The sequence below is a fragment of the Genypterus blacodes genome, unplaced genomic scaffold, assembly GCF_046128005.1.
Source record: "Genypterus blacodes isolate CSIRO-AG114 ecotype Tasmania unplaced genomic scaffold, CSIRO-AGI_Gbla_v1 ptg000586l_1, whole genome shotgun sequence".
Taxonomy (NCBI): Eukaryota; Metazoa; Chordata; class Actinopteri; order Ophidiiformes; family Ophidiidae; genus Genypterus; species Genypterus blacodes.
The window spans coordinates 1-20562 of record NW_027467316.1 but is presented as its reverse complement, the minus strand read 5'-3'; the positions used below and the strand labels follow the sequence as shown (position 1 = coordinate 20562).

General features: G+C 51.5%; 1 protein-coding gene across 1 annotated transcript; it reads right to left on the bottom strand.

Annotated features, from left to right (window-relative positions):
* Positions 1-2407: 2407 nt before the first annotated feature.
* On the bottom strand, positions 2408-18899 carry LOC142990541 (neural cell adhesion molecule 2-like; the record flags this gene model as incomplete). The annotated part of the gene is made up of 8 exons (XM_076140351.1): positions 2408-2619; positions 11110-11284; positions 12157-12278; positions 13114-13233; positions 15020-15193; positions 16673-16769; positions 17418-17605; positions 18749-18899. Coding segments are annotated over 8 exons (1239 nt in total), but the record flags the coding sequence as incomplete, so codon positions are not given.
* Positions 18900-20562: the final 1663 nt, after the last annotated feature.

Sequence of the window (20562 nt, the reverse complement as noted above, 5' to 3'; positions counted from 1 at the left end):
CCTTGACAAGCCTCTTTTATTATGTTGTGTTGTGAGAGCGCGGTGTGTGTGTCTGCATGAGTGTGAGTCTGTGTGTGTGTGTGTGTGTGTGTGTGTGTGTGTGAGTATTATAGTTGCATGCAGATGCGTGTTTGTAATCTATAAGTGACAACAAAGCACAGCGAGGGGCGACTTTCCTCCGTCTGACGTTAATTAAGCGAGAGAGCGTCCATGCAGAGCATCAAGGCGCACACACACACACACACACACACACACACACACACACACACACACACACACACACACACACACACACACACACGGAGCCTGATCCCCATTCTCCAGGGCCGTTTGTTTACATTCTTATCCCAAACTTTACATTTGCATTCATATTCTCAGCTTTGTTCTCATCTGACACTTTTATCCTGGAGCTTCTAATGAGTGGAGGACAGTTTCACCTCCCCCTCCCCTTCTCTCCCCCCTCCCCTTCTCCCCCCTCTCCCCCTGCCCCCTCCCCTTCTCCCCCCTCAGCTGTGTTCACTCCAGAGCCTGTTATCCCACTCAAGACACTCAGCCGTGTGTTTGCTCTGCAGGTAAGAGCGTCTTGACTGAATGTCAGACACCTGCTGCAGCCAATCTAGAGCTTCAGTCTGCAGCTCCTCCTGTGTCTGCTCTGCTAAACGCTGCATGATGAAGCTGCTCTTCCTCCTCCTAATTACATGGATCTGCTTCTCTTTACCTTAAAGACCGGAGAGGGACAACGCTCCTCTTGCATAATAAACTATGTTATTGCAGTATAGTCGTCGTATCTAATCAACAATCAACTCCCTCTCCTCCTCATCGGGCTCTCTGACAGGTGAACATGGAGCCTGTTCCTCCTCTGAGTGTGTGAACATGCAGCTGAGGAGCATTTAGAGAGTGAGAACCACCCAAACCTCACTGTGCTGCAGCCTGATTCCAAATCTAAGACTCTTCTGTGACCCAACAAAACCTTCAATCACAGTCAACACCTCATTCCAATCACACAGCTTTCTTTGCTCTGTGCCCCCTGACCTCTGACCTCCGCCTGAACTCCCCGCTACGACCTGAAACCTGAGCGTCCGTCTCAAACGCCACCAGAGGCCCCGATAGCTGTCTGTCTCTCTCCTGTCTCTCCCTCTCAGCCCGTCTCCATTCATCTCTGCACGGCTCCACAGACTCATGACAGAGCGTCGCCCTCACTCCTTCCCTCCATCATCCTCAGGCGCCAGCAGCTCTGCCTTGGAGTTGAACCCGCACCCGCTGTGATGTGCACTTGGCTGCCCCCCCCCCCCCCCCCCCTACTGTGCTTTAAACGGCGTCTCCAGGTGAACACACCGGCCCACAATGCTTTGTGTCTCACACTTGAAGGTAGGAGAGAGTGAGAGCTCCTCACTTCCTGTGGCCTCTGTTGGACTTACAGGCTTTAGATTGGAGTGAAACCCTGAAACAGATGCTTGGTTCAGCCTTGGTTCACTTCCTCTCTGATGTCTTCTTTGCCTCGGTCCCTTGTGTTGCCGCAGTAACGCCGGCGCTCTGCTGGACGGCTCTGCACAGCCGGCTGCTCTTTATGTGCTGTAGATGATTAGATGCATGTTTATTGAGCTTCCGTCTCTGCAACATCACGCCGCTAAATTATAAACTTTACTGCAGTTATTGTTATTGTCTGTGCGGGTGCCATGAAAAGTGCTGTAACACAACAGGAGCACGCCGACGCCAACTGAGTGCAAACGCTTCTGTGCTTTAGCATAAAGTGGAGGCAGATTGTGAACGCAGTCTGGGCAGGAAGTCACTCAAGCCTTCCAGCGCTGTGAACTTAGTGACTCAGCAAACCCCCAAACACCCCCCCCACCCTCTCTGTCTCTCTCTGTCCTTGTCTCTGTCTGTCTGTCTGTCTGTCTCTCTCTCTCTCTCTCTCTCTCTCTCTCTCTCTCTCTCTCTCTCTCTCTCTCTCTCCAGCAGACACTGCTCTGGCACACTGACGGGCAGAGATGGCGCCGCTGAGGCCGGTGAATCACACCGCAGCTGTGCTACCTGACAAAACCTCGGTCTGCAAACATTCTGCATCACACACACACACACACACACACACACACACACACCACACACACACACACACACACACACACACACACACACACTGCATGCTAATGAGGTGTTCATGCTGCACATGGAACAGAGATGATGAGGAGCTAATAGATTCCAGAGGAGTCGCTGAACCAAAGCTGAAAAACGATGCATCTAAGGCTGAAATGAAGGGTTAATATATTGATGAGTTAGTAGAGTATGTGTTGTGTAATAACTGCAGTATAGATTGACAGGTTTGTCTGCTGTCTGTCTCTGTTTGTGGTGAGTGAGGGTGACAGAGTGTTGATGAGCTGATGACAGACATGTAGGAGGCGTGTTGTGCTCACAGGTAGGCGGCTTTTCCCTCCTCCATCTCTTTGCCTTTGCTGCTGGTGGCCGTCTTCTTGCTGCACAGCGTGCGCGTGATGCACATCAGCAGGCCGCAGTGCCGCAGGAAGAAGCAGCTGATGTCCACCAGCACCAGGAGCAGCAGCAGCGCTCCCAGGCCCAGGCCCACCACCGCCCCCAGTCCCAGGCCGCTGAACAGGGATTCTGCTAAGGCACAAACAGGAAGGAGAAAACACTGTGAGAAAGCCTTCATACAGTGGTTACATAGAGACAGATGGAGGTCAGGCTGAGCTGCAGTAGATCTGCTGCTGGTGAAGGTCTGAGGTCCTGCTCCAGGTCAGGTGCGTGCTTGAACCAGGGCCACAGGTCGCTCTCCTGCATCCACAGGTCGAGGGCTCAGTGAGGGAGAAGTAACTCAACTATGAAGCTGTAACAAACTCACACGCACATCAAAACTTTTGGCTGTGGCTACTTTCAAAATCGACCCCAAGGTCAATGGATTCCTCTGGAGCCGGACGCTTGGATAGGTTCCAGCACAGATAAGTCCTAATCCACGACTTCTCCTCTCTCCGAGCAATCCTCGGCGGAGGAGTTCTGTTATTTGCGCGAGTCCACCAGATCTCCCCCCAAAACAAATCAATTCCAAAGTTTTCCAATATACGCTCCGTGGAGAGGAGCAGTGGGGACTTGAGAGCAGGAGGCCTGCAGCACTCGACCCAGACCACACAGCACAGACCAGACCAAGGTCAGGAATCACAGCTCATCTCTGAAGAAACAGGCTAGAAGCTAATTGTAATGACATCATAGCTCTTTTAAAGTCACACCACGTATTTGTGCTTCTTTGATGAAGTGAAGGAGGCGACGTGATGAAGGAGGGAGGGAGGGAGGCGGCGCTGCTGACATGAGGAGCAGCGACGGGCCGGAGCGGTTTGATGGAAACATCAAAGTTGATTCCAAGGTAAAGAAGAGTGCAGGTTTTACTTTCCCCCTCTCTGCCAGACATCAGTGTGTGTGTGCGTGTGTGTGTGTGTGTGTGTGTGTGTGTGTGTGTGTGTGTGTGGACGCCTGCAGCCACACAGGTCCAGACCTCTGATAGGCTGAGGCAGGAACCTGGACCGGGCAGCAGCATCAGGACCGAGACCTCAGCCCCTCTGTGCTCTGAGGTTCATCTGGTTTTGTAGCTCGCAGCAGGAAAAAGACTGAGGTGGGAAACAAAGTGCAGCCGTCAGCATGAAGCACCGTAGAGTATGTAGGGCGGCGGTTTCAACAGGAGGCGTTCAGGAGTCAGGGGGGGGGGGGGGGGGGGGGGGGCTGGTGGTCCAGCAAACTGAACATCCACACTGTGGGATGTCAGCAGCTGGAGGTCCAACTGGGTCAGGAAACGGTCAGAGAGAAATTAAGAAGTCGACTTTCAATAGACGGTGAGAAAGAGACAAGACCCGCCATGATCTCAGAGAGAGAGGGAGAGAGAGAGGGGGGGAGAGAGACAGAGAGAGTGAGAAGGAGAGAGAAAGAGACGGAGAGAGTGAGAAGGAGAGAGACAGAGAGTGAGAGAGAGACAGAGAGAGTGAGACAGAGAGAGGGAGAGCGACAGACGCAGAGATGTCTGGAGAGAGAGAGAGAGAGAGACAGAGAGAGAGTGAGAAGTAGGGAGAGTGAGAAGGAGAGAGATGGAGAAAGACAGACTGACGGAGAGACAGAGAGACAGAGAGAGAGAGGAGCTGGTTTCAAGTCTAATTAAAAGCACTTTGTGTTTTCCGCGGCGGTGGTGGGGGGAAGGGTGTGTGTGTGTGTGTGTGTGTGTGTGTGTGGGGGGGGATTGTGGGATTTGAAGGCAGCAGATTGGATCAATACTCTCTCGTCGCCGCGGGCTACGGTTTTGTATCTCACCTATTTGAGAGTTTATCTGAGTTCATTTGGCTGAAGCAGCAGATAGCAGACGGGTAAACAACATGGCCCCCATGGCTCCATGGAGGAGGAGGAGGAGGAGGAGCTGAATACTGATCTGTCCTACCACCTGACGCTCTCTCAGCCCCTCCATCCTGACGCTCTCTCAGCTCCTCCATCCTGACGCTCTCTCAGCTCCTCTATCCTGACGCTCTCTCAGCTCCTCTATCCTGACGCTCTCTCAGCTCCTCCATCCTGACGCTCTCTCAGCTCCTCCATCCTGACGCTCTCTCAGCCCCTCCATCCTGACGCTCTCTCAGCCCCTCCATCCTGACGCTCTCTCAGCTCCTCTATCCTGATGCTCTCTCAGCTACTCTATCCTGACGCTCTCTCAGCTACTCTATCCTGACGCTCTCTCAGCTCCTCCATCCTGACGCTCTCTCAGCTACTCTATCCTGACGCTCTCTCAGCTCCTCTATCCTGACGCTTTTTCAGCTCCTCCATCCTGATGCTCTCTCAGCTCCTCTATCCTGACGCTCTCTCAGCTCCTCCATCCTGACGCTCTCTCAGCCCCTCTATCCTGACGCTCTCTCCTCCCCTCTGCCAAGCGGCGTTCACTTCACAGTCAGCCTGTACGAGGTGGATAGAGCAGCGTCATGTTGCTCTGTCCCCTCTATATTAAACTCAATCCTATAAATGTGACAGAAGTGGGGAAATATGCAACCAATGCCAAACTAAGACGGCTTCATTCATTCATTGGTTTATAATGGAATGACACAAAGGTAGCTCTCCCTCTGTCTGCTGACGCTCTATTCTCTGATTCTCTACATGTTGTCCTTGAAGGCCTCACGTGTGCGTGTGTCAGCTCTGTGTGTAGAGTGTGTGTGTGTGTGTAGAGTGTGTGTGAGCTGGTCTCTCTGTGGAGCGTGAGAACATGAGGCTTTGCACTAAGCAGACATTTGAAGGTTGAAGCTGTTTGATGAAGAACAGTCGGATCTCTGCCAGAAGGATTAAAAGCTCAGTTTTTAAATTTGCCAAACAAGCAAAACACAAACAGTGGTGGCAAATAAGACAGTGGCTGTGAGTCAAACTGTTCCCAGGTTTGGAGCCAAACTGTCTTCCAACAAGCAAAACCACGTCTGGAACACGAGGAGGTATTTAAAGGATGGCTCACTTTCTGGCACGTGAACCCAAAAAGACTCAAGCACATTCATTCATTTCACTTCTCTGCAGTTTGCTTGAAGGCATCACGACTCATTTCCTGCAACGCACCGCCGCCAATAAGCTCTATAGGTCAACAACTTATAGAATAGATTTCTGATTATTCTTCAGGGCAAAACAAGACATTAACTCAGCCTCAGTCCGACTCAGTTCAGCCTCAGTTTGCCTCCGAGTAGAATATCTTCCACTTTAGCGAACGTGAGCGTAATAAAAGACAAAGTGCAGATCTGCAGACTGTAAACTGCCAACACACACACGCACACACACACTCACACCCACACACACACACACACACACACACACACACACACACACACACACACACACACACACACACACACACACACACAGGCTCAGTTGGAGGTCTTGAGCAGATTACAGTGAGTGATGCCAGAGCAGTATAATGGAACATAAAGTGGAACATAAAGTGTAAATCCAGTCTCAGTTGCTAAACATTCAGTAATTAAATTTGTAATTTGGAGGGAAAAAAATCTACTTTACCATTAATTTGCTGAGTTGAATGTTTATCTAAGGGGAGAAAAAAGAGACTTCAGCAACACAAACAGCACACATGTGTGTAACATCACACACAGACACACACAGACACACACAGACACACACACACAGATGAACGAGGCCATGATGGAGTCAAGCTGCAGGTCTACAGGCTCACAGGTTTGCTTCTCTGGGAGATGTGGAGGGTTTGGATCTACACACACACACACACACACACACACGCACGCACACACACACACACACACACACACACACACACACACTGTGTCTGCTGGGAGCTCCACTGAGGACCAGCTGGACTGATGAAGACCAAGGAGACAGACATGAACAACAGACGCCATCCAGACTCAAAATGGAGCCTGTGAAGCCCAAAGACCACAGGAGGTGACATCATCTCCACCATCTCCATCCTTTCCATCACCTTCATCTCACTCATTTACAGAAGTGGAGCTTCAGGTGTTTTTCACTCCAGAACACAAACAAAGATGTCCGTGTGGTGAAACACAGTAAACCAGCGACCAAACGCCCCCAAACTCCATTTCTGCTGCCCCTCTTCTTCTTCTTCACTCTTTAACATATCAGCTGTCACGCTGCACCGCCGTCCTCACTGAGTGCGTACGCCTGAAGCTTCCGTGATGACATTTTGACTCTGCTGTCGCCCAGCATCTATAAAGCTGTCCAGCGTCTGTCCCCACTTTACGCCCTGCTGCTGCTGGAGGTCCATTAGGCAGCACATCCAGAGACAGAGCGTCCAGAGCAAGCTGCCTTTATGGGGTTTGGATCAAAAGGAGCCTTTTCTGTGTTTGTGCGGCTGTTGTGGTTTTGACTCAATCACAGGCCGGCGCTGTGCTGCTGTGCTTAGCATGAACACCTGTCGGCCCTCAGGAGGAGTGAGAGTGGATCCCTGAGGACGCCCCGGTCTGCTCTGACCCGAGAAGACCTGGACCTGAGGATCAGAGCCCAGCTGAGGCCTCTGTGACGGACACTTCACTCTGCTGTCGCACCGCCATCGCCGCTCATTTAGCTGCTACACGTCTAACATCCAGGGACGCACGCCAAGCTACGATAACAAACGCACAAACTTCCATTAAAGCCATAAAGTGCTTTGTTTGTTTACAACTTTGGCTAAAATCAAAGTCTGAGTTTGTTTCTCCTTGTGTTACCAAACTACTGACTGAGTGAATTCTTCTTGTCTCCACGTCAACACTGAAACAACACATGACCTCATCTCTCAGCGACATCATGCTAACTCTAATGAGATCATCCAGCAAACTTTCTCTTTCTTCTTTAAAGTCAGAGCTCATTCATTCTCATTTCTCTGCTCTATTAACACGTTGACTGACTCCTCCTGATGGATGGTTGACATGCAGGGTCATTAGCAGTGTTGCGCCCGATGCTCGCCCGTCTGAAGCCATCCATACACATCTGACTGTGACAATGCAAACTCATTAAGGCTCAGGAGTGATCGACCGTCCCCCGATGGGATCTGAGGGGAAAGTGACTTGATTAATAACGAGCGGACGGGTCCTCTCATCGATCGGCCAAGCTAGCAAGGTGCTAATCTGTGGGGGGATAAACATGATCATTAGCAGACGTGAGGCGCAGGGGTTTCTCCTGACGCGTCTGCAGGCAGAGACGCTCGTCCAAAGAGACTTCACAACAACGACAACAACAAGAACTTCTCCATAATCTCAGTATTGATGTCAAAGCTCAGAAAATACAGCCTGAAAAGAAAAGGAATAAACAAGAAAACCAGGCGGGCGAGGCGGAGTAAGTGCGTCCGTCTGTCTGGAGTGTTTCTCTAAATGGCACAGATACCACAGGGCTGCTAAAAGCTCCCACTGTGAACACAAACACTCCAGAGTCCAAATGGAAGAAGAGAAGCCCGAAGCACCGAAGGACAAAGACCGTTACACTCTCACCGCCGACACAAACCCGTTCACCTGCTGGCCCCTGGCCCCCGCTGGAGAGATCTGAGACTGAAGCGACGGCAGACAGTCAGACGCAGGAGGAGGATTCTAATGTTTACACGCAGATGGCTCTGAGACTCAGGACTCATCTTCAACATCATTCTGTGTCTTCTTCATCACGTCGCTATATAAGAGCTGTTGGTTCATTCTGTAGACGAAGGAGGAAGTGGATCTGAGTGACTGACAGCTGTGAAAGAAGACATTTAGATCTAAAGTGTGTGTGTGTGTGTGCGGCTCCCAGCAGAAGCTTCCAGTGCTTAACTGGGATTCAAACTCTGAGGCGGCGGCGGCGGCGGCTTCTCTGCTGCATTACAGCGAGTCAGAGCGGGGGGGGGGGGGGAAACTAAAGACGCTGCCATGGTAACGGCACGCACACATGAATATTTGGTAAAGAAAGCAAACGTCTGTGAGTCAGGCAGTCTGGGACACGGAGGTAAAGAAAACGGCAAATGAGTTAGAGAGGAAGAAGCTGTAATTGTGGAAGGGCAGAGTGACTTTAGAGTGATTTAATAGGGACGAAGAAAGAGAAGAAGCACTTTGATTAGAAAGAAACGCTGGGAGGAAGAGGAGTAAATTGAAAACCAAGTGAGGGCAGTGAGTAATCAATGGCATTTCTGATGAAGAACCTTCTGTGAGCGGAAGAGGAGAAACTAAAATAAGGACGTGAAAGGAAGACGAGGAAGAGGAGGAGGAGGGGGAGGAGGTGAAGGAGGTGAAGAGCGCCAATTCAATCCTCGGCAAATGCATAATACATAGAGACGGGATTGAAGGGAGAAATTGGTTGGTGAGCGACAGAAGAAAGGAGATATACAGAGAACACAGAGAGAGAGAGAGGGAGAGGGGGAGAGGGAGAGGGAGAGGGAGAGGGAGAGGGAGAGAGAGAGAGAGGGAGAGAGGGAGAGAGAGAGGGAGAGAGGGAGAGAGAGAGAGAGAGAGAGAGGGAGGGAGGGAGAGAGAGGGCGAGGGAGGGAGAGAGAGAGAGAGAGAGAGAGGGAGGGAGGGAGAGAGAGGGCGAGGGAGGGAGGGAGGGAGGGAAGGAGAGGGGGGGAGAGGGAGAGGGAGAGGGAGAGGGGGGGAGAGGGAGAGGGGGAGAGGGAGAGGGAGAGGGAGAGAGAGAGAGAGAGAGAGAGAGAGAGAGAGAGGGGGAGAGGAAGGAAGAGAGAGAGGGAGAGGGAAGGATGGAGGGAGAGAGAGGTAGAGCGAGGGAGAGGGAGAGAGGGAGGGAGAGAGAGAGAGAGAGAGCGAGCTGCAGTGTCTCATGTTGTTCTGTTTCTCTCCTTCAGTATCTATGAACTAAAAGTAAAAAAAGACAAAGTAAACAAGCAGTAAATTTGTTTTGGTGTCACACGGCAACATACAAAACCTTCGTCTCAAATGTGACAGATTGATGTCGTTACTCAGGGAGACGGCTGCAGACATCACCAGGCCAGAAACCAAGAAGTAAAAGCACAGGCTGCTGCTGCGGCGGCGGCGGCGTAGCTTCTATCGCAGCACAGCGTGACGGCGCTTTCACGCTTTCTTCCTCTTCCTCTCTGCTCATTTTATGCTGAAAAGCTCTGCGTTCTCACACACACACTCACACACACACACACACACACACACACACACACACACTCACCCACTCACAAACCCAAAAAACAACCCTTTGTCTCTCCCCTCTCTTCCCACGATGCACTGGTGCTCGCTAACAAGAGCGGACAGCCAAATCGCAGCGACCCGCCCTCGGCTCTGCTGTTAGCGCCGCTTGTTTGCTATTTGAAAAGCGCCGCTCGCTCTCAAAAGGCCATTTAAGTGGCGCGGTAATGACAGAGGCGAGACGCTCCAGAAAACGCTCCGTCCCAAACAGCACAAATGGCCACGGCGAGAAAAACAAGCACACAGAAGAAGAAGAAGAAGAGGCGCTTTCTGCCGCTCGCCACGGTCAGGAAGAGGGCGGGAGACAAAACACGCTCTCCTTTCAACATCGCGTGTTGATCCGTGTCGCTGCCACGCCTGCGCTTTGCTTGAAAGAAACGGGAACGTCGTCGGAGCGCCGCACACTTCAAAAGGCTGCGAGGCCTGAGGGTGAAGATCAGACAGGCACATCCAGGGTTCCTCTTCTTCTTCTTCTGCTTTCTGGAACATTAAGCAGCAGGAAGTCAAGGACGCACAGCGAGCGACACGGGAACGCTGAAGAAGCACAACATCGGCTCAACAACACTCGATATCTGTGCGGGAATTACCGAGCGAAGATCAAAAGAAGAGGAAGAGATGATCTGAATACATAAACAAAGATGATCAGAGTATGGACGACACACAGATGAGCAGAGAAACAGGCTGTACACACACACACACACACACACATGTGGCCCTCATGATGGGGGAGCAGGTGAAGCCCTCCTGGTCTGGAGTCTTCATCAGCTCCTGCTTCTCCTCTGCTCAGAACAGTCAACTTGACTTTGTGAAGGTAAAAGGTTCTGGAGGCCTTCAGAGATATAACACACACACACACACACACACACACACACACACACACACACACACACACACACACACACACACACACACACACACACACAGATCCTCCTGAAGGGTCATGATCATCACCCTCAAGGCTCATGGTCATGGTCATCTTCTGGTCCTGAACTGTGCGATCAGTTAGAGTTTCTCACTTCTACTTCTTCACTTCTCCTCCTCTTCTTCTCTTCATCTTGCTCAGCTCAGCCATTAACGTGAGCATCAGTGAAGTCTGTCCTCACTGCACACACACACACACACACACGGCTCCACCTCCGCAGCCACGCTCTTCCCACAGTAACAAGGAACAGACTGGAACGTCTCTGGATCGACGGCTGAGAGACAAACTTTGAGGCTTCTTCCTCCACAGTCAACATGTCAACGTCTCAAACTCAGAGAGATCAAACCTCAGTGTGATTCCAGCGAGCGGTGACAATGATACAGGCTCACCTCTGACCTTGGGCTTGTGCAGGTCAGAGGTCAGAGGTCAAATCTCAAATCAAAGGTGTCAAAGTACAGAATGAAACATCAAGCTGCAGCGTGAACGTCTGACACACACACACACACACACACACACACACACAGGTGGGCCGCTCCCTCTGTGTACCTGTGATGTCGGGCTTCTGAGGCATGAAGAACTGGTAGAAGGTGGGCTCAGACAGACCCTTCACGTTGCGGGCGGTGATCTCCACCTCGTACCGCGTGTTCCACTGCAGAGGCTGCAGCATGGCAAAGTCGTTAGCGCCCGGCACCAGCTTGGTCATCCACTGCTCCTCCTTATCCTGGGGAGCAGGGAGAGGAAGAGGAGGAGGAGGAGGAGGAGGAGGAGGAAGAGGGACAGGAAGAGGAGGAGGAAGAGGGAGAGGGAGAGGAAGAGGAAGAGGGGGAGGAAGAGGCAGTTAAATGGAGAACCTGTGGATTCTGAAGGTTACTGCAATCACACAGAAGGTTCACCCACACACACACACACACACACACATTATGGCTCAGACACGCATTTACACCTGCTGGGACTAAGACTTGTGTGTTTGTGTGTGTGTAGATCCAGGTGCGTGTGTGTGTATGTGTGTTTGTGTGTGTGTGTGTGTGTGTGTGTGTGCGTGTGCATGTGTTTTTGTGTGTGTGTGTGTGTGTGTGTGTGTGTGTGTGTGTGTGTGTGTGTGTGTGTGCTGTCGTCTCTTTACTGAGCCTCACTGATCTGTTCTCCACTTTCTACCCCTCAGAAAAGAGAGAGACTTTACTGGGGAGTGTGTGTGTGTGTGTGTGTGTGTGTGTGTGTGTGTGTGTGTGTGTGCCTGTGCCTGTGCCTGTGCCTATGCCTTTTGTCTGAGGCACACAAAGAAAATCAATATTCCTGTAATCTGTTTTCATGTGAGACCAAATTACACACTCCAGAATTAAAGCCAACACATCCTCTGAATGGAACGTTCCATTTTATTCCTCTAACTAAGAGGCTGCTTTGATTTATTTGCTTTCTAAAAACGCAGCTATTATGCAGAATTCATCAACCCTCGCTCCTGTGTTTACTTCACACTGTGCACTCACACACACACACACACACACACACACACACACACACACACACACACACACACACACACACAGAGGAGCACTCACAGCTCCTCTGGACATCACTTGGCTCCGCCCCACTCACCGTCTTGTACTTGACGATGTATTCCACGATGGGCATCCCGCCGTCGTCCTGCTTGACCAGACCCAGTCGGTACGCTTTGCCCATCCCTCTCTGCCCGTGGACCGCCGGGGGGCTGGGCTCTCCTGCAGGGTGTGTGTGTGTGTGTGTGTGTGTGTGTGAGAGAGGAGGGAGATCTGAGGTGAGCACACATGCAGCAGGAGCTTTGAAGCTGTCGTCTTAATTCCACACTCCAGGCCTGCTGCTATAACTCAAGTTGACTCTGGGTCTGATTATTCACTGGGTTCTGTTAATGAGCTCTTGGTTCTAACATCCATCCTCCCGGGCCACAGGCAGGATGCAGCACCGTGAGCAGCAGGAAACACTTTCCCCTCCATCCACCGCCTGGATTTACTGCAACCCCCTGCTGTGCCAAACTGCAGGACTTATTAAATAGAATGCTTATCATAAACCCCGCCCCCTCCCCGCTGTGTGGGAGGAGTTTAATACAGAGACACAAACCTGACAGAACCGATTCCCTGCTCCATAATCTGGATTCACATCGCTGAGATACGACGGGGGTTTTTGACAAGCGTTCTAAATATAATCAGGGGGGCGGCGGCGGCGGCGGCGGCGGCGGCGTGGCTGCTGTGGGTTTGGGGCGCCACCGATTCCTATTAATCAAATAATAGGCCGGCTAATTACGTTAGCGCCAAAGCTGCTGCAGCCAAATACACTCACTTCAGGAAATTCAATCTATTTTGGAAGCATATTTATATATTCAGTCACACACACACAGACTCAGACACACACACACACACACACACACACACACACAGCTGAAATTGCTTTACGACATTAGTTTGCTAAATCAGGACCCAGACTGAACGCACTGCCTCCCAAACACGTGCCAAATACTGAGAAGTGTAAGTCCTGATGAAGGCGCTGTTGCCATGGGTGATATGACATCACAGGACTCACGTATGGGTAGAGTCTGGAAGTTCTCCGTGTGGCTGAACTCCCCCTGACCCTTCCCGTTGACGGCTGCCACTCGGACCTCGTAGGTGGTGTTGGGCTCCAGTCCCGTCAGAACCACCGTCGCTGCAGAGGAGAGCAGAGAACAGAAACACGGCTCAGCGGGGTGCAGAGACCGGACCCCTGCGGCGCCACTCAGACGCTGCGACGCATTTAAACCAAACATCCATCAGCAGAGACGCGTCGTGTTTACTCATGGCGAGTCTGGCTTTGGGTTCACGGCAGGATCCAAGCAGCTGCAGCGGCAGCGGATAAATCAGAGCATCGTTTGTATGCAACTCAACGTTACACTGTAAACATGATTTTTGGTTGCAAATAAGCTGCGGCAAAAAGCTTTATACTTCATCTCTCCAGTGCTGCGACGGCCAGGAATGAGGTCTGACGCACAAACGAGGATGAGGTCGCATCCCTGCAGGCGTCAGACGCAGAGAGGAGGCCCGTCTTCATCTCACACACACACACACGCACACACACTGAACACTGTTGTGCGAGTTGGTGAGAGTTTGCGGCGTAATGACTTTGAGGCCAAACTTGTTTCCTATCCTTTGTAAGTCTGCACAAATTAAATATTGGAACGCTATTAGGCGCTTTGTACTTCTTTAATCCTGCGGACGGGAAAACAGAGCGGGTCATTTGCATCTGTCCCGTGTTCCAGTCCAGGATGTAAGCAGACGTTTCAATTTGGGACAGAAGCAGTGGGATGAAACGAGTCCAGGCAAACTCATTACACTGAGGCTTTACTGCCTACTGTAAATGTCTTTTACCGAGGATTACTAAAGTGGCTGCTATGATTTTAATTACGCCGCACGTAGCGGCTACATAATTAGTCCGGCTCCTCGTTCCTATATTTTAGACCTAAGCTGGAATAAAAAGCTTAATTTAATAGACAGGGAACAAATTGAAACCCGGGTTTTGTTTGTGCACACGGGCATGTTGTGCGTTTCCTCCCTATCACACACACACACACACACACACACACACTCACACACACACACACACATCTGCATGCAGGACTCATTTGGTCCATATGTGTGTGCTGCTCTGTATGCAGCTCACTGGGCCGCCGCTCTGTGATTGACTCTGAAATGAGGGATATTAGTGATAAGCCCTTCAGGTTTGTCAGACCTGCTTATCATCCCACTATAACACATCTGACTTCCATTTTTCAAAGACGCCCCTCCCTCTCCTCCCCCCCCCTCCCCTCCTCTCTCTTGCCTGTCAGACTCAGGAATCAATTCTTAGAGTGTTGAAGCCTAACAGGAGGAGTTGGAGTCGGTCCCAGTTCAGACTCAGGCTCGTTCCCGTGACGCCGGTAACGCTTTGCCGTGGAAACCTCAGCCTCTCTGCGTCTGAAGCTCTGAGGTCACGTGACTCAGCTGCTGACTGCAGGAATCGCGGCACAATCTTAATTGTTGTTTTTAGTTTGGTAGCTTCAGGCCGGGTCGTGAACCTCATCACGTCTAACCAGAGAGACGTTTCATTCAGACCGGAGCTCCTGTTTCCTTAGCAACAGGCTGTTTCGCCTCCTTATTGAACGACCGCGATGCTCGAGAAAAAAGAGGACGCAAAAGACAAAAAACAAAAAAGAGTGTAAGAAAGTGAACTCAAGTGATCATTTCCTGTTTTAACTTTACAGGAACACTTTTCACATTAAGATGCAAGATGTTGGAGAGCTTCTTCCATTCACACACACACACACACACACACACACACACACACACACACACACACACACACACACACCTTCCTTTCATGAGATGGAGATGTGTGCTGGTTATAATGGATGCAGGCCGTTTCCCTTCATGGACGCCATGATGTCACTGATGTCACTGCTGTCACTGCTGTCACTCACTCTGGACGCTGTGTGACTTGACGTCCCTCCACTCCTGTGAGCCCACCTCCTTGTACTGGACCAGGTAGTAGCTGATGGGCACGCCGCCGTGAGAGTCGGGCTTCATGAAGGTGACGGTCGCCAGACGCTGGGAGACGGCCGACAGGCGCACAGAGTACGGGCTGGACGGGACGTCTGAGGAGAGGGGGCGGAGCTTGGGTTCAGACATTGGAATGTGACAATCAGATTTCACACTCATGAAGAATGCAAGCAGCGAACTGTCAGAGGAGTTTGACACGTCGAGGAAAAGAGGAAGACATTTGTAACGACGATTCCCTGTTGCCTAAGGTGGGGCTCAGGTAACCATGGTAACAGGTATAAATTAAACACCCTTTATTCAGTTCTGCTGTGTCTAAAAAGCCATCACACACGCACATACACGGTTTCATCGATGTCACAATAGAACACCTCTTTCCTGTCACTTCCTGTCACCGCCGCGTTCGCCAGCTTCCTGTTGTTATGACTTGATTGTAGGAAATAAGTAGGAAATGAAATCGTGCTGAATTATTCTGACTTCCTGCGTCTTCTTCTACTTGACATTCTTGCCTGTGTGTGTGTGTGTGTGTGTGTGTGTGTGTGTGTGTGTGTGCGTGTGTGTTACTGGGGGTAAACTTCAGACGCTCAACATGTGATGGCGTCTGCATGATAAGGACCTGGCGTCCTTGAGCTCAGGTTCCTCTCCTCTCCTCTCCTCCCCCTCCTCCTCCTCCTCCTCCTCCTCCTCCTCTTCCTCTGCTTGGATGTCTGAGCCCTAATCAAAGTAAAGAATGCTCCTCTGATATTATTGCTGTAATAACTCTCAGCCTCCGACGCAATTTAACATAATTTACTTCATTTTGAGACCGAGGAGAAGGAACAGGAGGAACAGGAGGAAGAGGAGGAACAGGAGGAAGAACATCACTCAGCTGCCTTTGTCCTAATTTGTCCTTGGGTTTGTTTTGAAGCTTCCAAAACCTCCAAATGTTCCTGCAGCAGCAGCGTCTCTCACTTCAAACCTGCTGTCTTCTCATCTTCACAGGTGTGAAGCCTCTTCTCTCTCTCTCTCTCTCTCTCTCTCTCTCTCTCTCTCTCTCTCTCTCTCTCTCTCTCTCTCTCTCTCTCTCTCTCTCTCTCTCTCTCTCAGGTGTTTGAGCTGCTTTCTTCTTTCCTTTGCCTTCTGCTCCTAAGGTGGATTTCCAGGCGCCCCTCTCCTCTCCTCATCTCCTCCCTCCTCTCCTCTCCTCCCTCCTCCCTCCTCCGTGTCTCTGTGTATGAATGATCCAAACCAAACTGCACATTTTCCAGCGTCTTCTCACTCACTACTTTCCCTCCTCAGCTGGAGCAATTCAATCTGCACTAAAGATAATTGGGCTCAGTATTGTGTATTAGCCGGCGCTCCCGTAAATTAGGGGCACTTCAGTAAATAGCGAGGGGTTCAGTAAATCAGACGGCTCCATCTGAGATGAGGCTGAATAGGGACTGAGATCTGTGCTGATTGATCTCCCCAGGATGGCAAATAAAGCTGTTAGTATTAGAGGAGCGCTCAGGGTCACGCCGACGCCTCCAGATGCGGTGGAGCGGCGGGCGGGGCTTCCGTGACGAGGAGGTGAGGTGCGTTTGTTCCCGAACACTCACCGGCCTGAGCCAGGATGAACTCCTGGTACCGCACGCCGATGTTGTTACGAGCCGTGCAGTTATAACGTCCAAAGTCTCTGTCTGACATCGGAGTCACCTGAGGGACAAGAGCACAAATCAGTGTGTGAGTGTGTGTGTGTGTGTGTGAGAGTAAGAGTGTGTGTGTGTGTTTGTTTGTGTGTGTGTGTGTATGTGAGAGTGTGCGAGAGTAAGTGTGTGAGTGGGTGTGAGTGAGTGAGTGTAAGTGTGTGTGAGTGAGAGTAAGTGTGTGTGAGTGAGAGTAAGTGTGTGTGTGTGTGTGAGAGTAAGTGTGTGTGTGTGAGAGTAATGTGTGTGTGTGAGTGTGTGTGAGAGTAAGAGTGTGTGTGTGTGTGTGAGAGTAAGTGAGTGAGTGTATGTAAGTGAGTAAGTGTTTGTGAGTGAGAGTAAGTGTGTGTGTGTGTGTGTGTGTGTGTGTGTGTGTGTGTGAGAGTAAGTGTGTGTGTGTGTGAGTGTGTGTGTGAGAGTAAGTGTGTGTGTGTGAGAGTAAGTGTGTGTGTGTGAGTGTGTGTGAGAGTAAGTGTGTGTGTGTGTGTGTGTGTGTGTGTGTGTGTGTGTGTGTGTGTGTGTGAGAGTAAGTGTGTGTGTGTGTGAGCGTGTGTGTGAGAGTAAGTGAGTGAGTGTATGTAAGTGAGTAAGTGTGTGTGAGTGAGAGTGCGGTGTGTGCGTGTGTGTGTGAGTGGTGGGGGGTTGTGCCTGTCCTCACCTCCAGCACAGACTTCCCCTCTGCAGTGTGGACTCGTGTGTTGGCCGTCCCCTCAGCAGAGATGGTGAAGCGTTCTCTCCTCCACAGCATGGAGGCCAGGGGGTTGGACTTCACGTCACAGCTGATGTTCACCGGGTTTCCCTCCCACGAGTAGAAGATGGTGTGGTTGGTCAGGAACTTGGGAATGTCTGCAGGAAGAAGACAGACAGATGGGTGATGGGAGAAGAAGAGGAGCAGCATGTGGACGGATCTGCCCCCCTGCTGAGAGGGGGAGGAGTCTACACGAGGAGGGGGAGGAGTCTACACGAGGAGGGGGAGGAGTCTACATGAGGATCATCTCTGGGCAAATCCATAATAGTTTGTTGCTGGGCAATAATAGACGATGTCAGGCGGCGTCTCAGCGTCCTGAGCATCCTGAGCGTCCTGAGCACTCTGAGCGTTGCCGTGGCTTCCTCTGGCCCAGTCAGCTGGAGAGGCATTATGGGTGTTTTATGCTCGCTCCCAGGATTCCATTAAAGAGATTGATGCCTGGCTCTCTGTCACAGGCGAGGACGTGTTCTCCCCCCGCAGCCTGCACCGACTTAGCAAATGAGTTCATTAGCTCGGTGGCAGCGGCTCAGACACACAGCCGGCCGCAGGATGTCTGAGGGAGGGGGGGCGAGGCGGCGTGGGGGGGGAGGGGGCGGGCCAAATGTGATCTGTGACTCCAGAGAAGTTTACAGTAAAACAACGACATCTTTGCTCCCCGGCTGGACGCGGTCACGCTAACAACATGTCAGCCTGAATACTGCATGACAACAACACACATATACTACTGTGTGAGTGTGTGTGTGTGTGTGTGTGTGTGTGTGTTGCTCTGACTCAGGCAGCAGCAGTGCTCACATAATGAACCTAATCATTCCCAGGCCAAAATAGAGATCTTCTTCTTCAGAGCTCATTAGGCAGGAGAATCCCCCCCCCCCCCCCCCCCCCCCCCCCCCCCCACACCCACACCCACACACACACACACACAGAGGAATGGGCCGCACTTGTTTGGGAAGTAGGGAGCCGCCACCCAACAGCAACGCATCACATCCTCCAACTAATTAACCCTTCTGGAGACGGCGTGTGGTCGAGTGGCTACAGGCCGGTTGGCAAGGCGACGGGAGAAGGGGGGGGGGGGTTTGTATTATTATGGTTTTCTTGAGAAGGAAAAACAGCCAGAGTGTTGGAAGAACAATTAGAAGTGAGCACACACACACACACACACACACACACACACACACACACACACACACACACACACACACACACACACACACACACACACACACACACACACACGTACTCACACTCTATATCCAGGAACATGCTCTTCTGATGGCCTCCGATCCTGCTGAGCGCCTCACAGTCGAAGCGTCCCAGGTCGCTCAGCTTCACGCCGCTGATGGTCAACACCGACTTGCCGTGGTGACCGCGCACCTCAAAGCGTCCGTCCTGGCTCTGAGGACACACACACAGACACACACACACACACACACACACAAACACACACACGTGGTTAAAAAGTCATAGTAGTGTAACCTGACCCTCCGCCACATTTTAACCCACCTTGGACGCGACAGACACACACACACACACACACACACACACACACACACACACACACACACACACACACACACACACACACACACACAGGACTAATGCGGTAAACTGTGGATTTATCAGAGTCATTACATCAGTATGAAGACAGATGGACAATTAGAGCGGACGAGCCGATCATTCCTCCCTGTGCTCGTCACCACGACGACGCAGGCTCTGTCCCGCAGACAAGTGACCTGTGTAACCCTGGAGACGGCTAAACGACGACGTCATCCTTCTCTTTTATCTGCTTTGACTCCAGCGTCTCACACACACACCCACACACACGCTTTGTGCGTTTTAAATGATATGCGGCTCTTTCAGGATGAGAATAGCGTCTAAACTCCGCTCACATCATCATCATCATCATCATCATCATCCTCCTCCTCGCTGCCTGCCGACTGCGTCTCCACCTGATTGACACTTCTCCTCTCACCGCCGCCTCTTAATTAGTCGATAAATTCAACCAGGATGAGCGGCTTTATAGAGCGGCGAGGCAGACAGACCTGGCGGCGCTGCAGGCCTCTGGAGTCCAGCAGAGACCGAACCAAACCAAGGCTGTGGGTTTGAATCCCTAATAAAGGAAACAAACTGAAACCTGCACAGCAACAAGAGCATCAGCAACCAGGAGCAGAGAGGGAAACCCACAATCCTCTGGGACAGGATATACTTAGAGGCTGACACACACACACGCACACACACACACACACACACACACACACACACACACACACACACACACACACACACACACTCACACACAAGCACACAAGCATACACACACACACACACACACACACACACACACACACTCACACACAAGCACACAAGCACACAAGCACACACACACACACACACACACACACACAAACACATTTACACACAAGCACACAAGCACACACACACACACGCATACGCACACACACACACACACACACAGATGCACGCACGCACAAAGACACATGCACACACACACACGCACACGCACACACAGACACACGCACACACAGACAGACACACACACACACGCGCACACACAGACACACACACACACACACACAGCAGCGTGAGTCTTTGTTGGTGGTGTTTCTTTCACCACACAACATGTTCATCTCTGTTTATCGGTCTGCTTATGTATTTGTGTGTGTGTGTGTGTGTGTGTGTGTGTGTGTGTGTGTGTGTGTGTGTGTCTCCCTGGTTGATGGATGCCTCCCCGCCCCCCCGTCCCCCTGCTCTGCCCCCCTCCTCTCTTAATGCTCATTATGCGTCTGAGCCTCTGCAGGCTGAATGTTTACGTTGTGGCTCATCGAACGTTTTCTCGCTCCGAGCCGACTTCATCTCACGCCAACATCCAGCCAATGAGATGAGGGCCTGGGCTGAAGTCCGCTGCTCCCCGCATGCTTTACCGGCCCGAGGTTGACAGGAGGGAGGAAGGGAGGGAGGGAGGGAGGGAGGGAGGGAGGGAGGGAGGGAGGGAGGGAGGGAGGTGATGTGCGTCAGAGGACTGAATGGCTGTGATGGA